The sequence below is a fragment of the Symphalangus syndactylus genome, chromosome 2 (genome assembly GCF_028878055.3).
Source record: "Symphalangus syndactylus isolate Jambi chromosome 2, NHGRI_mSymSyn1-v2.1_pri, whole genome shotgun sequence".
Classification (NCBI taxonomy): domain Eukaryota; kingdom Metazoa; phylum Chordata; class Mammalia; order Primates; family Hylobatidae; genus Symphalangus; species Symphalangus syndactylus.
In genome coordinates this window covers 47,717,560-47,732,373 of record NC_072424.2, presented here as the reverse complement: position 1 = coordinate 47,732,373, position 14,814 = coordinate 47,717,560, and the positions used below count along the sequence as shown (strand labels likewise).

The window sequence follows — 14,814 nt, the reverse complement described above, 5'->3', positions numbered from 1 at the left end:
TCATTAAAATACACATATAGAGCTTTCTTAGTAAGTGTGCTTCTTAAAAAAAAACTATTGCAAATATTTCTTTCAAAACTGAGTCCAAACAAGTAAGGCATTCTGTCAAACAGATCTTCACATATTCCAAACACAATGATGCACACATTAACTTACCCACTTGAACTTTCATTGGCTGAGTCTTCTCCATTATTGAAATGGGTTCACTGGATGTCATTCCCTTCATGGCGGAAACACTGATCTGGTATTCTGTGTCTGCTGAGAGGTCGCGAACACTGAGCGTGGTTGTCTGTGGCCCCACACTCAGAGCGTGTTGTCGGCTTCCTGCGGTCATTGGTGTGAGGATGACTTTGTAGCCGGTCACTGGACTAGGAGATGGATTCCAATTTAGCTTAATATATTTTGAAGAGACTTCCATGGCAATCAAATTTGAAGGAGGCTCAACAACTAAAAAGTTACAAGCAGACAGTGATTAATAACAGTGAGATGTAGCCTTACTAATTTGGTCTTTAGGTTTGGACCTTCAAATCTCCTTATTCAAATTAATCCTGAATACATTGAAAAGAGTTGCCCAATACCCTCCTCAGTCCCCAGTTTCACATGTCCCTATCAAACCAAAAGTGGCTCAACACTTGGCTTTTAGTCAAATTGCTGAGAAGTTAATGGAATAAGAAAGTATTTGGAAGAAATTAATGTTGGGACATCTCATGCCTAATTCTTCTCTGAAACCAAGATTGCCATTCTGGTTTTGGTATTCACTCATTGTCTTCATTCTCAAGTACCAAAGTAGGCACTTGATAAATATTTGTTAAATCAATGCTTCATTCAATTCTTTAGGGAATTTTTCTCTCTTAATAACATCATAAAAGTGTAATCTTTAAAAGATACTTTATAATATGCCAAGAAAGAAAAAGCATTTAGTAGTTCTTAAATGATAGGCTCTTATAATTTTAAACAATTTTATTTTCACTAGTTTCAGGGTAAGAAAAAAGTTCAACTATGTTCACAGTGCCACCAAACAGAGGGGAAACAATGGCTTATAACATGCATATTGACACATGCATATCAATCCTCTAAAAACTGGTGATCCTTACTCAACATAGAACATAGTCATGTATTTGACAGTTAACATAAAGTATTTTAAGATATTTCAGACAATATTAAAGTTCTGGATTTGTCAATGGAATCGACTTCCCAGAAGATATAGTTATAATTTTTTACAAATCAACCTGCAAGAAGTGTGTGTAAAAACAGGCCCAAATTTACACATCACCTCCTCAAAAAGGCAATCAGATGTAGGACATAAAAGTAATGTTTATACTGAATAGGCAAAAGCTGGAAGCATTTCACTTGAAAACCAGCACAAGATGAGGTTGCCCTCTCTCACCACTCCTATTCAACATACTATTGGAAGTTCTGGCCAGAGCAATCAAGCAAGAAAAAGAAATAAAAAGCATCCAAATATGAAGAAAGGAAGTCAAACTATCCCGGTTTGCAGATGACATAATCCCTCTAGAAAACTGCATAGTCTCAGCCCAAAAGCTTCTTAAGCTGATAAACAACTTTACAAAGTCTCAGGATATAAAATCAATGTGCAAAAATTGCTAGCATTCCTATACACAACAACAGTCAAGCTGAGGGCCAAATCAGGAATGAACTCCCATTCACAATGCAAGTTGTGAATAATAGAATAAAATACCTAGGAATACAGCTAACTAGTTAGGTGAAAGGTCTCTACAAGGAGAACTACAAACCACTGCTCAAAGAAATCAGAGCTGACAATAGAAAAACATTTCATGCTCATAGATAGAAAGAATCAATATCGTTAAAATGGCCACACTGCCAAAAGCAATCTGTAGATTGGCCACTATTCCTATTAAACTACCATTGAGATTCTTCACAGAGCTAGAAACAACTATTTTAAATTTCATATGGAACAAAAAAGAATCTGAATATCCAAGGCAATCCTAAGCAGAAAGAACAATGCTGGAGGTGCACGCTATCTGACTTCAAACTATACTACAGGGCTGTGAGAACCAAAACAGCGTAGTACTAGTACAAAAACAGACACCTAGACCAGTGGTACAGAATAGAGAATCCAGAAGTGAGACTGAACACCTACAACCATCTGATCTTCAACAAACCTGACAAAAACAAGCAATGGGGAAAGGACCCCCTATTCAATAAATGGTGCTCAGATAACTGGCTAGACACATGCAGAAGATTGAATCTGGACCCCTTCCTTAGACCATAGACAAAAACTAACTCAAGATGGATTAAAGACTTAAATGTAAGACCCAAAACTGTAAAAATCCTGGAAAACAACCTAGGCAATACCATTCAGGACACAGGCCCTGGCAAAGATTTCATGACAAAGATGCCAAAAGCAATTGCAACAAAAACAAAAATTGACAAATGGGATCTAATTAAACTAAAGAGTTTCTGCATGGCAAAAGAAACTCAAAAGAAACTACCAACAGAGTAAACAGATAACATACAAAATGGGAGAAAATTTTTGCAAACTGTGCATCCAACAAAGGTCTAATATCCAGCATCTATAAGGAACATAAACAAATTTACAAGAAAACAACATACAACCCCATTAAAAAGTGGGCAAAGGACATAAACAGACACTTTTCAAAAGAAGACAGAAGACATCCATGTGGTCAACAATCATACAAAAAAAAAGTTCAACATTACCGGTTATTAGAGAAACGCAAATCAAAACCACAATGAGACACCATCTCACACCAGTCAGAATAGCTATTATTAAAAAGTCAAAAAATAACAAGTGCTGGTGAGGTAGTGGAGAAAAAGGAATGCTTATATACTGTTGGTGGGAGTGTAAATTAGTTCAACCATTGTGGAAGACAGTGCAGCAATTCCTCAAAGAACTAAGAACAGAAACACCATTTGACCCAGCAATCCCATTATTGGGTATATACCCAAGGAATATAAATCATCCTATTATAAAGATAAATGCACACGTATATTCACTGCAGCACTATTCACAATATCAAACACTTGGAATTAACCTAAAGCCCTGTCAATGATAGACTGGATAAGGAAAATGTGGTACATATATACCATGGAATACTATACAGCCATGAAAAAGAACAAGATCATGTCCTTTGCAGGGACATGGATAGAGCTAGAGGCCATTATCCTTAGCAAACTAACACAGGAACAGAAAACCAAATACCACATGTTCTTGCTTATAAATGGGGGCTAAATGATGAGAACACATGGATACATAGAGGGAAACAACACACAAACTGGGGCCTCTTGGAGGGTTGAAGGTAGGAGGAGGGAGAGGATCAGGAAAAATAACTAATGGGTACTAGGCTTACTACCTGGGTGATGAAATGATCTGTACAACAAGCCCCCATGAAACAAGTTTATCTGTGTAACAAACCTGTACATGTACCCCTGAACTTAAAAGTTTAAAAAATGAAAATAATTTTAAAAATAAATATATATATATATATATATACACACATATTTAAAATGATGTTTAAGTAGAAAGTAGTAGGAGGGAAGCCACAGAGGTGCCACATGGAAATTTGGCCAAACCTGAGGGATACAGAGGCAGTACAGGCTAGTCCAGCAGAAGAGAGAAGCCTTAGGTTAGTCCAGCAGAAGAGAGAAGACACTAAAGAGAAATGTGAATACCTGTGATGCAGCCCCAGCCCCCTACACAGGGAAAGTTGCAACAGTGGCAGAAAAAAAAGTTTGGCCTACCCTTGCATACATGCAACTGCACCCCAGGAAGAATTAAACTGTTTAAAAGATTGAGTAAAGAGAATTAATCAGAGAAAAGTGGAGGTGAGTGAGATGGATTTTATAATAATACAAAGCAAAAAGGTTAGACAGTAGACAGTAAAACAAAGGATAGATTGAGAGCCCATGAAGTAATGAGAGGTTCTGAGACAGAATTAGGGCCAATGAACATTTTGACAAAATGTTCAGAGATTGAAGATTAAAGAGTTTGTATGATTGAAGATGTCACTATTTAGAATTTATGTTTAATCACTTATCGATTCTCAGGCTGAGAGGAGAACAATGATGGAAAAATATGAAGGCTTTGGGTTGTTATTTTTAATGTTCAAAAGGATGCTTTTGAAATGTCTTTTCTTTCTCCCATGTATTCAGAAGTAATAATAGAAATGGGAGAATTTTCTAATGGGAGGATCACATTGACTGATCTTTGAAATGTTCTTAAAAGCTTTCAAAACATTACGCAGAGTATAATGATAGAAAACCCTTGTCCTTAGCCAGCTAACAGAAACATTGCTATTATTTTAAGTTGCAAATGTCTTTCCAGCCCATCAATGTTTAAATCAGAGTGCAAGATAATTAAAGCAAGTAGCAGAATAGCATAATTAGACAGACATTCAATGTACACAGAACAGTCTTAAAGAAAAGAGTAAATCATAACTTGTCCCCCCCAAAAAATATTTTAAGAACTGTGCAATGATACTGGAAGGAAAAACAATACAAATGGTATCAACAAGTTGAGTTGCTAAAAAACAATACAATGGAGTACACAGTTGGAGAATCACTGGAAGAAATATTTAAATAAATATGACTACTTCTAAGATAACTCTAAATACTCAAACAATGGAAAAGACTAACACATGGGGAATGCTACACAGTCTACTCACCTTCTTCTCCACTAACCAATTCACCAAGTTGTTCATCAACACCTGAGCACACCTGGGAGATGATCTCATTCTGAATATCCACAATCGCATCAAAGTTGGCCACATTGAAAACATGGTTCAGTGAAGGTGTGGACGCAATTTGTTTGAGTTCTTTTGCATCTGCAGCTTTAATGCCTTCAAAACAAAAGGATAAGGACATATTGAAATGGGAAATGTGCCAATTGACTTAGAGAAGTTCTTCGTTTTCTCCGTCTTTCACAACTGAAGACATACTCAAATCGTCATTAACTCATAAGGCAGAATTGCTTTGCTTCATAACGAATGTGCAACTGTGCAGATGACAAAAACATTTTGCAATTTGACATATAGTGGCCAGCCAAAGAGGAAAACAAATGGTTGGTTAAACAGAGTGGGCTTTCATCCCAACCATACCATCATATGTCTTTGCCATCTGTAAAGATAATACTTTTTTCTTCCAGAGTCCTGAATAAGCTGGAGCCCTCTGAATTCTTCAAGTATTACATAATATAGGAAACACATAAAAAACACTTAATGATAATACAAGGAGGATCTTTATTAGAATCATTGGCCCAGCATTCTTTGAAAAGTAGAGAGCTGGCAAAGACTGTGAATACAACCTTCCTAAATACATATGCTAAGGGAGTTATATGAGGGAAATAGATAAGCAGAATTTTTACTTTTTAAGTCTTTTAATATTACACTATAAAAATGCAGTAAACACTTCTAATAGCTTCCTTCCTTGAGGAATCAATCTTTCATCTTCCTAAACATTAAGTATACTGTAGGAGTTGTAAAATGGAAATAATTAACTGAACTTAACCTACCCAAGGAGAAAACTTCAACTCCAACATTACGAAGCTCTCTTGCTGGAATTTCCACTTCATCCTGGGATTTTCCATCCGTAATAATAATTGCCACTTTAGGAAAGCCAACTCTTGCCCCAGCAGATTCCGTGAAAGTATTTTTAACTAAATAATCAATGGCATCCCCTAAAGGGAAAAGAAGCATGTTCATTTACTGTGTAGTACACAATTTTTCTGAAGTCAAAAATTACGTGAACAATGTCAAAAATATTTAATATGTAATAGGCAATGCATCATTTCTTTCTGAAACAGACATTTCATTTATTTTTAACTTTAAAAAAATTGGTAGAAGATACCTGTCATTGTGTTGCCACCTTTATATGGAATTTTTTTTATTGCAGCAAGAAGCTCATCCCTTTGATAGTACTGATTTAAGTTAAATTCAGTCCTGGTATCAGAGCTGTACTGAACAACTCCAACTCTTGTCTTCTCTTCCCCAATGTCAAAAGCAGACACAAGAGCAGCAATAAAGTCTAAAATGTACTTGAAATTATTTCTTCCCACACTCCAAGAGCCATCCACAAGGAAAACCAAATCAGTCCAGGCACTGACAGAGCATTCTGAAATACATTTGATATCTTTTAAATGATGCTTTATTAAATCAGCTGATCAATACATGCTAACATTGCAAAAATGTTGGCTGCTTAAATCATTCTGTTCATTAGAACATATTCACCGATTGTTCTTCACCCACATGCAAAAACAAATATACAATTTTACTAACAACACATAGAAGCATTTTCAATGCCTTTATCAAGATGAATTCATGGAACTAGATGTCTTTAAATTGCTTTATAAGACATTATACAAAAAGAGATAAATAGATCTATAACCTGCTCTCCAGGGGCATAAAGTCCAAGTATTCGTGCTATCAACCTATCTATTTTTATATACTATACCCTCACTCTTCTTTACAAGTACAAATTTTATAAAACGTTTAGGAGTCATACAAAAGAAATATAAGCAAAGGGTTTTTATTCCTTGGTATTTATCAATAAATAAATACAAAATAATTGCTGTACCATTCAAGGAAGTGCAATTGAGTTGCAGACCTAATTTGTTAACATTCTCTTGCACTTTTCAATATAATTGTCTAAAGTTTGCATTAGGGTTAGTATAGAGGGCTAAGGGAGCCTAACAGAGTAAAAACAAGCATAAAATTATGCAAAATAGCCAAAATATCTAGTCCTAATTATCAATATATTTAAATTTGACAATTAAAACCTACTTTTAGTGAACAAAGAGGGCAAACAATTATTTTTATTCAAAAGTTAAAAATCCATGTTATATCCTGAAATTATCAGAATACAATGATCAGCTTTTGTAACTGAATATGTTATCTTTCCTTCTCTCTATGGTGGAGGTCAGGTTGGTTTTATGAAAATCTGTATTTGTAATGCAATACCAAGTGAATTTTCTGAAGATGATTTTGTCCTTGCAGTCAGCTGATAGGTAATAAAAGCAGTATTTGGCTAGGAAGAGAAGGAGAGGGTGCTGGAAAATTTTGCAAGCCAAATACAAGTTGTACACTTAAATAAGTTTTGCACGCTATTTAATAGGTCAATTTAAGCCTATTAAAAAGTCGATACTTGGCATAATACTTCAATTTAAAATGAATAATAATTGTTGAAAATATTAGCAACTGAAATAATGATAAACAGTGATCTGGAGGGAATATTTCCAGATAAAGAGACCTTTGTGTTTATAATCTTTTTATTGTCATTCTGGGTCATAAATCCAAGTTTTACAAGGTGACAAAATTAGAAGTCCAAGAAACCCCTTAAGGATCTATCCCCATAAGTCAGACAAAGCAATATAAGACAAAAGGAGGCTTATAACTGCAAGATCTAGACTAAATAAAATTGCTTTCATCTGATTACAAATGCACCAATTTATAAGAGGTGTGTTACAGAGACTCTCAAAAAGGTTACAACTACCATCAACTAAGGGCATGTCAATAACCTAGAGAGGAGCATAACACACACATAGACTCAGACAAGTATTTTCATGGCAATTGTATTGCTTTGAACACTAGCTGAGGGCATCTCTCTCATGTTCCAGCCTTGTATTTCTCATATATTCCTAAGTACCACCTACTGCTATCAGTTTGTCTTTGAGAAATGAGTTGAGTCCTGAGATGTGCTTTGTTTCCACCTATTGCCAAAATCCTGCTGGAAAGGTTGGACACACACAATTTCAAAACACTCCCCTTGAAAAGAATATCTAGTAAATACAATGAAAAACTGGCTAGACAGTCAGAACTTAGGTTATAATGGCTTAGTTATACATTGTTCTTATATTGTCTGTGCTCCTTCTAGATAAAGCTTATAGAAATTAACATAGGAATAAGATCAATCTATGTGTATAATTGGAACATCTGTTCTATCCTACATTTATGACTTCCATGAATCTAAGCAAAAATAGCAAGAAGAACACTCACTTTGTATCTCGGTTTTTCCAGGTTTCTTCTCCACTGGCTTTGTCGAACTACCTGTTTGAACTAAGTTAAAACTTTATTGTTACAAAAGGAAATGAACCCAAGCAGATATTCTCTTTAAAACAGAATAAATATGTTATATTAGTTTTTGTTATTGTCTCTTAAATGTATGGCCCTGCCCAGCTGGTCATAGAATACTGCCAAATAATCATTCCCTTGCAAGTAAGTTATTTTAGTGATATTTTTGAGATATTTCAAAAAGATATTCACATTATTGTCCAGCAAAGTTTAACATTTTTAATGGTCTTCATTCATAACATTCCTGCTGTTTCCGGAGACCAAAATTATAAATCAGGAATGAATTATTCATGTCCACTAATAAATAGGATAACAGAAAAAAATAGTTAGTACTGGTATAAATTAACTTTGTATCATAAGAGATTAAATCTGAAGTTGGAAAAACCTTCTGCAAAATAAAAAGTATACAAATATTTTAATTTATATGTGTGCTTACTTGTTAGTTGTCCTATAACTGGTACACTTTCTTCTACTTCATCATATGAAGTTATTGTCACCACATACTCTGTTTCAGGTACAAGTTCTGACAATAAAGTTTCAGTGGTACTAGCTGCAAGGGTAAATTCTTTAGTAGGTCCATCTGGAAATATAAAAAGGAAAAATATGAATGCAACAAAATATTTTTCACATATAACACAACACAATATATTGTAATTCCCAGAGGTACTCAAAATCTGAAAAATTCAATATATACATTTTTTCAGGACACTCAAACGTCATTTTTTACTGCCTTCCAAAACTAAAATTTTGAATTTTAGAAATTTAATAAATGGACTGGTATTGCTTTTATTTGTTACAATCATATTTAATACTTGTTTGAGAATTCAAGACATTTCTAGTTTAAAGGTATACCAGAATATCGAACTAAAAATCTTTCATTGGTTTTGGAGACTAATGGTAGATAACAGTTTTATAAATGAGAGATAAAGCAGAGAAAATGAATTTAATTTTAAATTATGCATTGGGGGAGGGCAGAGAGAAAGAAATAAGAGATGAAAATAAACTCAAGGAAAACAAACCCCATAGGTGGGAAAAAATCTGTGTGGAAGCAGTGCATATTCCATACTCAAATGGCTACATACCTTAATGGGTAACATTGACCTCTGTATTGACTTAAGCAGCTATCAAATATTTCAAGGTCCAGTATACTAGGTGTTAACTTATATTTGGGCAGTTATGTACTCCCTTCTAGATTCTGTTAATTCTCAATTCAATCAGGAAAGGAAACCTGGTGGTTCTTGGGAATTACGTGCCTGATGATATTTTTAATTATATTGTTTTCATCAAAATATAAATAATTAGGAAAGATAACAGGTGCAACAAACCACTGAAAAATGCTCTTGGTTTGCAGGTGGAACATGCAAAACCAACCAAGACCCCCAGAGGACATCAAGACACTCAGACTCTGCCAGGTTGGGTAGCCTCAGTGCCAGTTTTGGAAGTGTTGGGTGTCAGTTATTCCCAACATCTGGAAACTGGATGGACTCTGTTAGAACTGATTTTCTGCTTTGGAATGAATAAGTTAACTGCAAATATATTTGGGGAGAAAAGATTGAAAGAGAAAAAAGTAAATTTTTTACCCCTTTTTAAGTTTTTAAATCATCTTTTTAAAAAAAGCTATGTTTCCTTGTTTCCTGGTAAGTCGACATGTAAAATCATTGGTATTTTTGGTATTTTTAAAGGCTAAAAGATAAATAAACACAGTTCTAGTAATAAGTTGTATTGACATCTTCCATCTCTACTGTCAGCCAGTCAAGATGTCTTCCTACCATTTAGCCAACGTTAGTGGAAATAGTTATTTTCTTTCTTTTTTTTTTTTTTTACTATTTTTTTAATTATACTTTAAGTTCTAGGGTACATGTGCACAACGTGCAGGTTTGTCACATATGTATACATGTGCCCTGTTGGTGTGCTGCACGCATTTACTCTTTACATTATGTATATCTCCTAATGCTGTCCCTCCCCCCTCCCCCCCACCCTATGACAGGCAGGCCCCAGTGTGTGATGTTCCCTTCCTTTGTCCAAGTGTTCTCATTGTTCAATTCCCACCTATGAGTGAGAACATGCGGTGTTTGGTTTTTTGTCCTTGCAATAGTTTGCTAAGAATGATGGTTTCCAGCTTCATCCATGTCCCTATAAATGACATGAACTCATCCTTTTTTATGGCTGCATAGTATTCCATGGTATATATGTGCCACATTTTCTTAATCCAGTCTATCTTTGATGGACATTTGGGTTGGTTCCAAGTCTTTGCTATTGTGAATAGTGCCACAATGAACATATGTGTGCATGTGTCTTTATAGCAGTATGATTTATAATCCTTTGGGTGTATACCCAGTAATGGGATGGCTGGGTCAAATGGTATTTCTAGTTCTAGATCCTTGAGGAATCGCCACACTGTCTTCCACAATGGTTGAACTAGTTTACAGTCAGTGGAAATGGTTATTTTCTCATTCCATTTTAGAACTAAAAATTAATCAATAGAGTTTGGTTCTCCACATTTTGGAAACATTATTAACACTAAAGATTATACCTGACAACAAGCAAAACAAGTTTTGTTTTGTTTTCCAAGGATTCAGCCTAGTGTCTATGGAATCCACCTAGCCAAAGTAAATTCTTATCTGTCATCATGGTTGCTTACCATTATCACAGAATGGTGTTTCCCGGATACTGAAATGTGTAGGACACTGGGTAAGGTGTAACAACTTACTTCATCAGCTGCTACTTTAAATGTTGAAAAGATTAAGTAATTCAAGAAGAATGCCAAAGAATGAGGATTTGATTCTATAAGATCAAAGATTACTAACAATATTCTGATCAGGTAAAAATAGAGTCGATTTTTAATAATAACAGCCTACCACAGCAAAACATGTTAAACTCAATAACATTAAATATAATAGTGGACACTAGGCTGGAAATCTGAAACCTGAGTTCAGCAAATGTCTGGTGACACGGATCAAATCCCTCAGGCTTCCTAAAGCTCAGCTTCTTCATGATGAAATGGGAGAAGAGGTGGAGATTGAATTATATCATCTTGATGCTTCTGTCCTAAAACCCCAGTCTCAAAACTTACCCGTTGTAGGGTCCACCGTTATTCTGTAACCCACAATTGGATCAACTGGTTTTGCCCATGACATATGAACAGTATTTTCATCTATAATTTTAAAATTCAAGTCTGAAGGTGGGTCAACTGCAAAAGAGAGAGTTTTATATTATTAAACTTTTCAATGTCACAAAATGGTCAATTTAATTAATAAAGAATTGTGTTGAGCAAAGCTTTCTAAAATTGTCTTTGCATAAATTTGTTTCCAACAAATATAAAAGATATGTTGTTGGATAAGAATAAAACTAAAAGCTGACAAAACATCAGAGAGTATACATATTACAGAAGACAGCACAAAACACTTTTGATTCTTGAGTTGCTAGGTCATTCAAGAATGGCCAGCAAAATCAAGCACAATAGAAACATATTTGGATACAAGTACATACAAGTACAATGAAATCACATATAATAACCACATATGCAAACAATTCACATAACAATTAAAGGAATTTCGATACATGCTGAGTGCATTTTGAGCAAGCATGCCAAATCACAACCTGCTTACAACCAGAGAAGTTAATTCAAAACACTGATATAATACATTTTTTCCCAAAATATGGACAAGAATCAATGATGGTTTTGGTTCATTCTCTGCATTATTTGCCTTGTAATTATTCATTGTTATTTGATAAATCTCAATATGTAGCAGAGATGAAAAACATATTTTAATGAAAATGAGGAATCACGGGAAACAGTTATATCTGACAAGGAAATATACATTTAAATGTATATTCATATCCACAGGCAAGTATTCAAAAATAAGTGATGTTAATAATTTATAAATATATAAATAGTGATATTCAAAAGTTTATAAAACTAATATTCTGTCTGTTTACACCAGCTTGCTGAATGTTCCAGGGTGTAAACCAACACTATGATTTCCTCTGCAGCAGGTATACTCCATACTAGAAAGGGCATTTTAGATTAAAATGCCAGTATGGTCCTTTACAAAACAATGGTTAATTATGAAAAGACAACATCAATGTATATTTATGGACATTTATTTACAGAACTTAAAGAAAACAGTGAAGAAGGATCAGTGATCTGAAGACACGACTGCGCATAAAAACTTGGGAAAGTCAATGACAGGAATAACTGAACAGTACAGAAAGAAATAGTTTACATACGAAACTGTACAGCATCATGCATGTGTCAATGAAATGTTGACTTGTTTTTAGTTTCCCACAATGAACAAAAGCCTCCATGTACAGTAGTCATTACACAAAGACGTTTCCTAAATATTTTATAATGATATTCTCTCTACAATGTTCATGCCTCATCATGCAGCATTGTACTGACTCACTGTCAGTGCATGGTTGATGAATTAAAAAGTATTACTCTTGAAACAGGTCAACAAATTAAGATGACTTTCGGCCACACTCTTCTTAAAATGTTTTAGTCTGAAAGTATTCCTTGTGAGTCAGAATTTTTGTTTTGAGATATTACAATTTCCCTTTAGGTTTTTTCAAAGGTCAATTAAAATACACTAGTAGCTTTGAGACATGAGTCACAGAATTTAACTGGGGTTAAAGATTTATGTAATATTAATAACATGTTTTAATGGAAATAATTAAGCAAACATTTGCTTTAGTGGACTGCTGCCTCCAACTATAGGAGATGGCTTTTTATTTTTATTGGATACACTAGTATTGGAATGAATGTTATATTCTTACTATCCATACACAGGCAGTGAGATTAGACTATTAATCTACATGCATAGTTTAATTACTCAACATTCTTCAGTCTTTAATCATATTTTGAGGTTTAGCTGTACTCATAACTTAGTATAACATGCATGCAACAGATGTTAATAGGACAACGGGTATTAAGAATATCATTATAAAATATTGTTCCAATAGCAATGGCTCAGGACAAATTTAATGCAAAGGCAGACACACTGGCCTGAGCATGCTTTTAAAAAAAATCAGTACATGGAAAAACAGTACCACCAACCTTGGAAGGAAAATGACCTGAAGCAGCGGACATTAGGTTAAAACTGCTGAAGGGCAGTAGCGGCCCCCCTTGTTGATATCCAAATGACCAGGATTCCAGATAAACTGAAAAATTGACTGTGGGGAAAAGTCTTTAACATTTCAGAGGATCTTGAGGTGTTCATAGAAACTGTGGTATGTGGGAATCAAAGTAGGAAAGAATGGCCAACCCGCATGGGTACAACAGAGAGCCCGCTTCACTTTTCTTCTGGCTGATTTTATTGCATGTACAGCTTTTCAGGCATGCCATTCTATTTGTACATTTGTTTGTTTCATGAAAAAATAATAATAAAGCAGATGTAAGTGTATGACCCGTGTCGACATAAATCAATGCTAAAAAATGTACTTTATTAATTTTAAAAATATTTTCTTTTACATAAAAATAATTCATAAACACCATCACATCATCACAGAGTCTGAGTGTTCCCTAAGACAATGCTGATGCTGGAAATTTTCTTTTCTTTTCTTTTCTTTTTTTTTTTTTTTTGAGACGGAGTTTCGCTCTTGTTGCCCAGGCTGGAGTGCAGTGGTGCGAACTTGGCTCACCGCAACCTCAGCCTCCTGGGTTCAAGCGATTCTCCTGCCTCAGCCTCCTGAGTAGCAGGGATTACAGGCATGCTCCACCATGCCTGGCTAATTTTGTATTTTTAGTAGAGACGGGGTTTCTCCATGTTGGTCAGGCTGCTCTTGAAGTCCTGACCTCAGGTGATCCGCCCGCCTCAGCCTCCCACAGTGCTGGGATTATAAGCATGTGCCACTGTGCCAGGCCCGGAAATTTTTAATTATGCACTAGCTGCATATTGATTATAACTGCAAAGAGCCATAGTTGCATAGGATGAGAATCCGAACCAAGAGAAACAGAATGAAAATTATAAATAAATAACAATCTTACATATATTCATAAAACCTGAATACTGATAGCGAAAAGACTAAAATTTAAATATTTTTATTCTCATAGTTTAATTTCATATTTACAAATAATGTTTTTTGTTATCAAAACACTATGCCACGAAAGACTCATTCTGATGAGATTTCTGTTACATAAACTGGCAGGATTTAGGACATTTTGGGAACGATAATAATAGCTGAAACTTGCTGAGTGTCCTCTATAACAGGCAGAGAGCTGGTTACTGTGTTGCCGCCTTTTTCCTTATAAGAACCCAGTGATGGGCCTTATTATCCCTGCTTTACAGATAAACCAGTGAAATTCAGAGAGATTAACACAGCCAATAGGCAACAACACTTGGATTCCATGGTCTGACTACAAAACATACAGTTTTCTACTGTACTAGACTAAATGCAAAGTAGAAGAAACATTTCCATCAAAAATTAACTTTAGAAAACAATATTTATATGTAGTTGCTTTTAACCCATTTATGCCTGAGGTTGCAATTTTTTGAATTTTTGTAATCAGACCTTGGCAATTACCTTGAGCAGTAGGATATAAATCACTTCCATATGCTTAGCATTCCAATAATGGAACACTAGGCATAAATTGGTTTAATATATACATATTTTTAATATATACCTATATTTGTAAATAGAAACAATATTTATATGTAGCTGATTTATATATATACATACTTGTATAATATGTGTATATATTATACATATTACATATGCATTACATGTGTAATATTATTACATATTACATATT

The 14,814-nt window shown here is 34.7% G+C and overlaps 1 protein-coding gene across 7 annotated transcripts in view; it reads right to left on the bottom strand.

Annotated features, from left to right (window-relative positions):
• COL12A1 (collagen type XII alpha 1 chain) overlaps window positions 1-14,814 on the bottom strand; it is a 146,915-nt gene that overhangs the window by 99,415 nt on the left and 32,686 nt on the right. For 5 of the 7 annotated variants that reach the window (XM_063629700.1, XM_063629712.1, XM_063629716.1 and 2 more), the window contains exons 3-9: window positions 11,137-11,253; window positions 8,500-8,643; window positions 7,989-8,048; window positions 5,845-6,108; window positions 5,510-5,674; window positions 4,665-4,838; window positions 157-447 (exon numbers count right to left, since the gene is read on the bottom strand). The exons of the other annotated variants lie outside the window; for them this stretch is intronic. In XM_063629700.1, coding sequence (XP_063485770.1) covers window positions 157-447; window positions 4,665-4,838; window positions 5,510-5,674; window positions 5,845-6,108; window positions 7,989-8,048; window positions 8,500-8,643; window positions 11,137-11,253 — 1,215 coding nt within the window. The remainder of the gene's footprint in view (window positions 1-156; window positions 448-4,664; window positions 4,839-5,509; window positions 5,675-5,844; window positions 6,109-7,988; window positions 8,049-8,499; window positions 8,644-11,136; window positions 11,254-14,814) is intronic. 7 annotated transcript variants of the gene reach the window in all.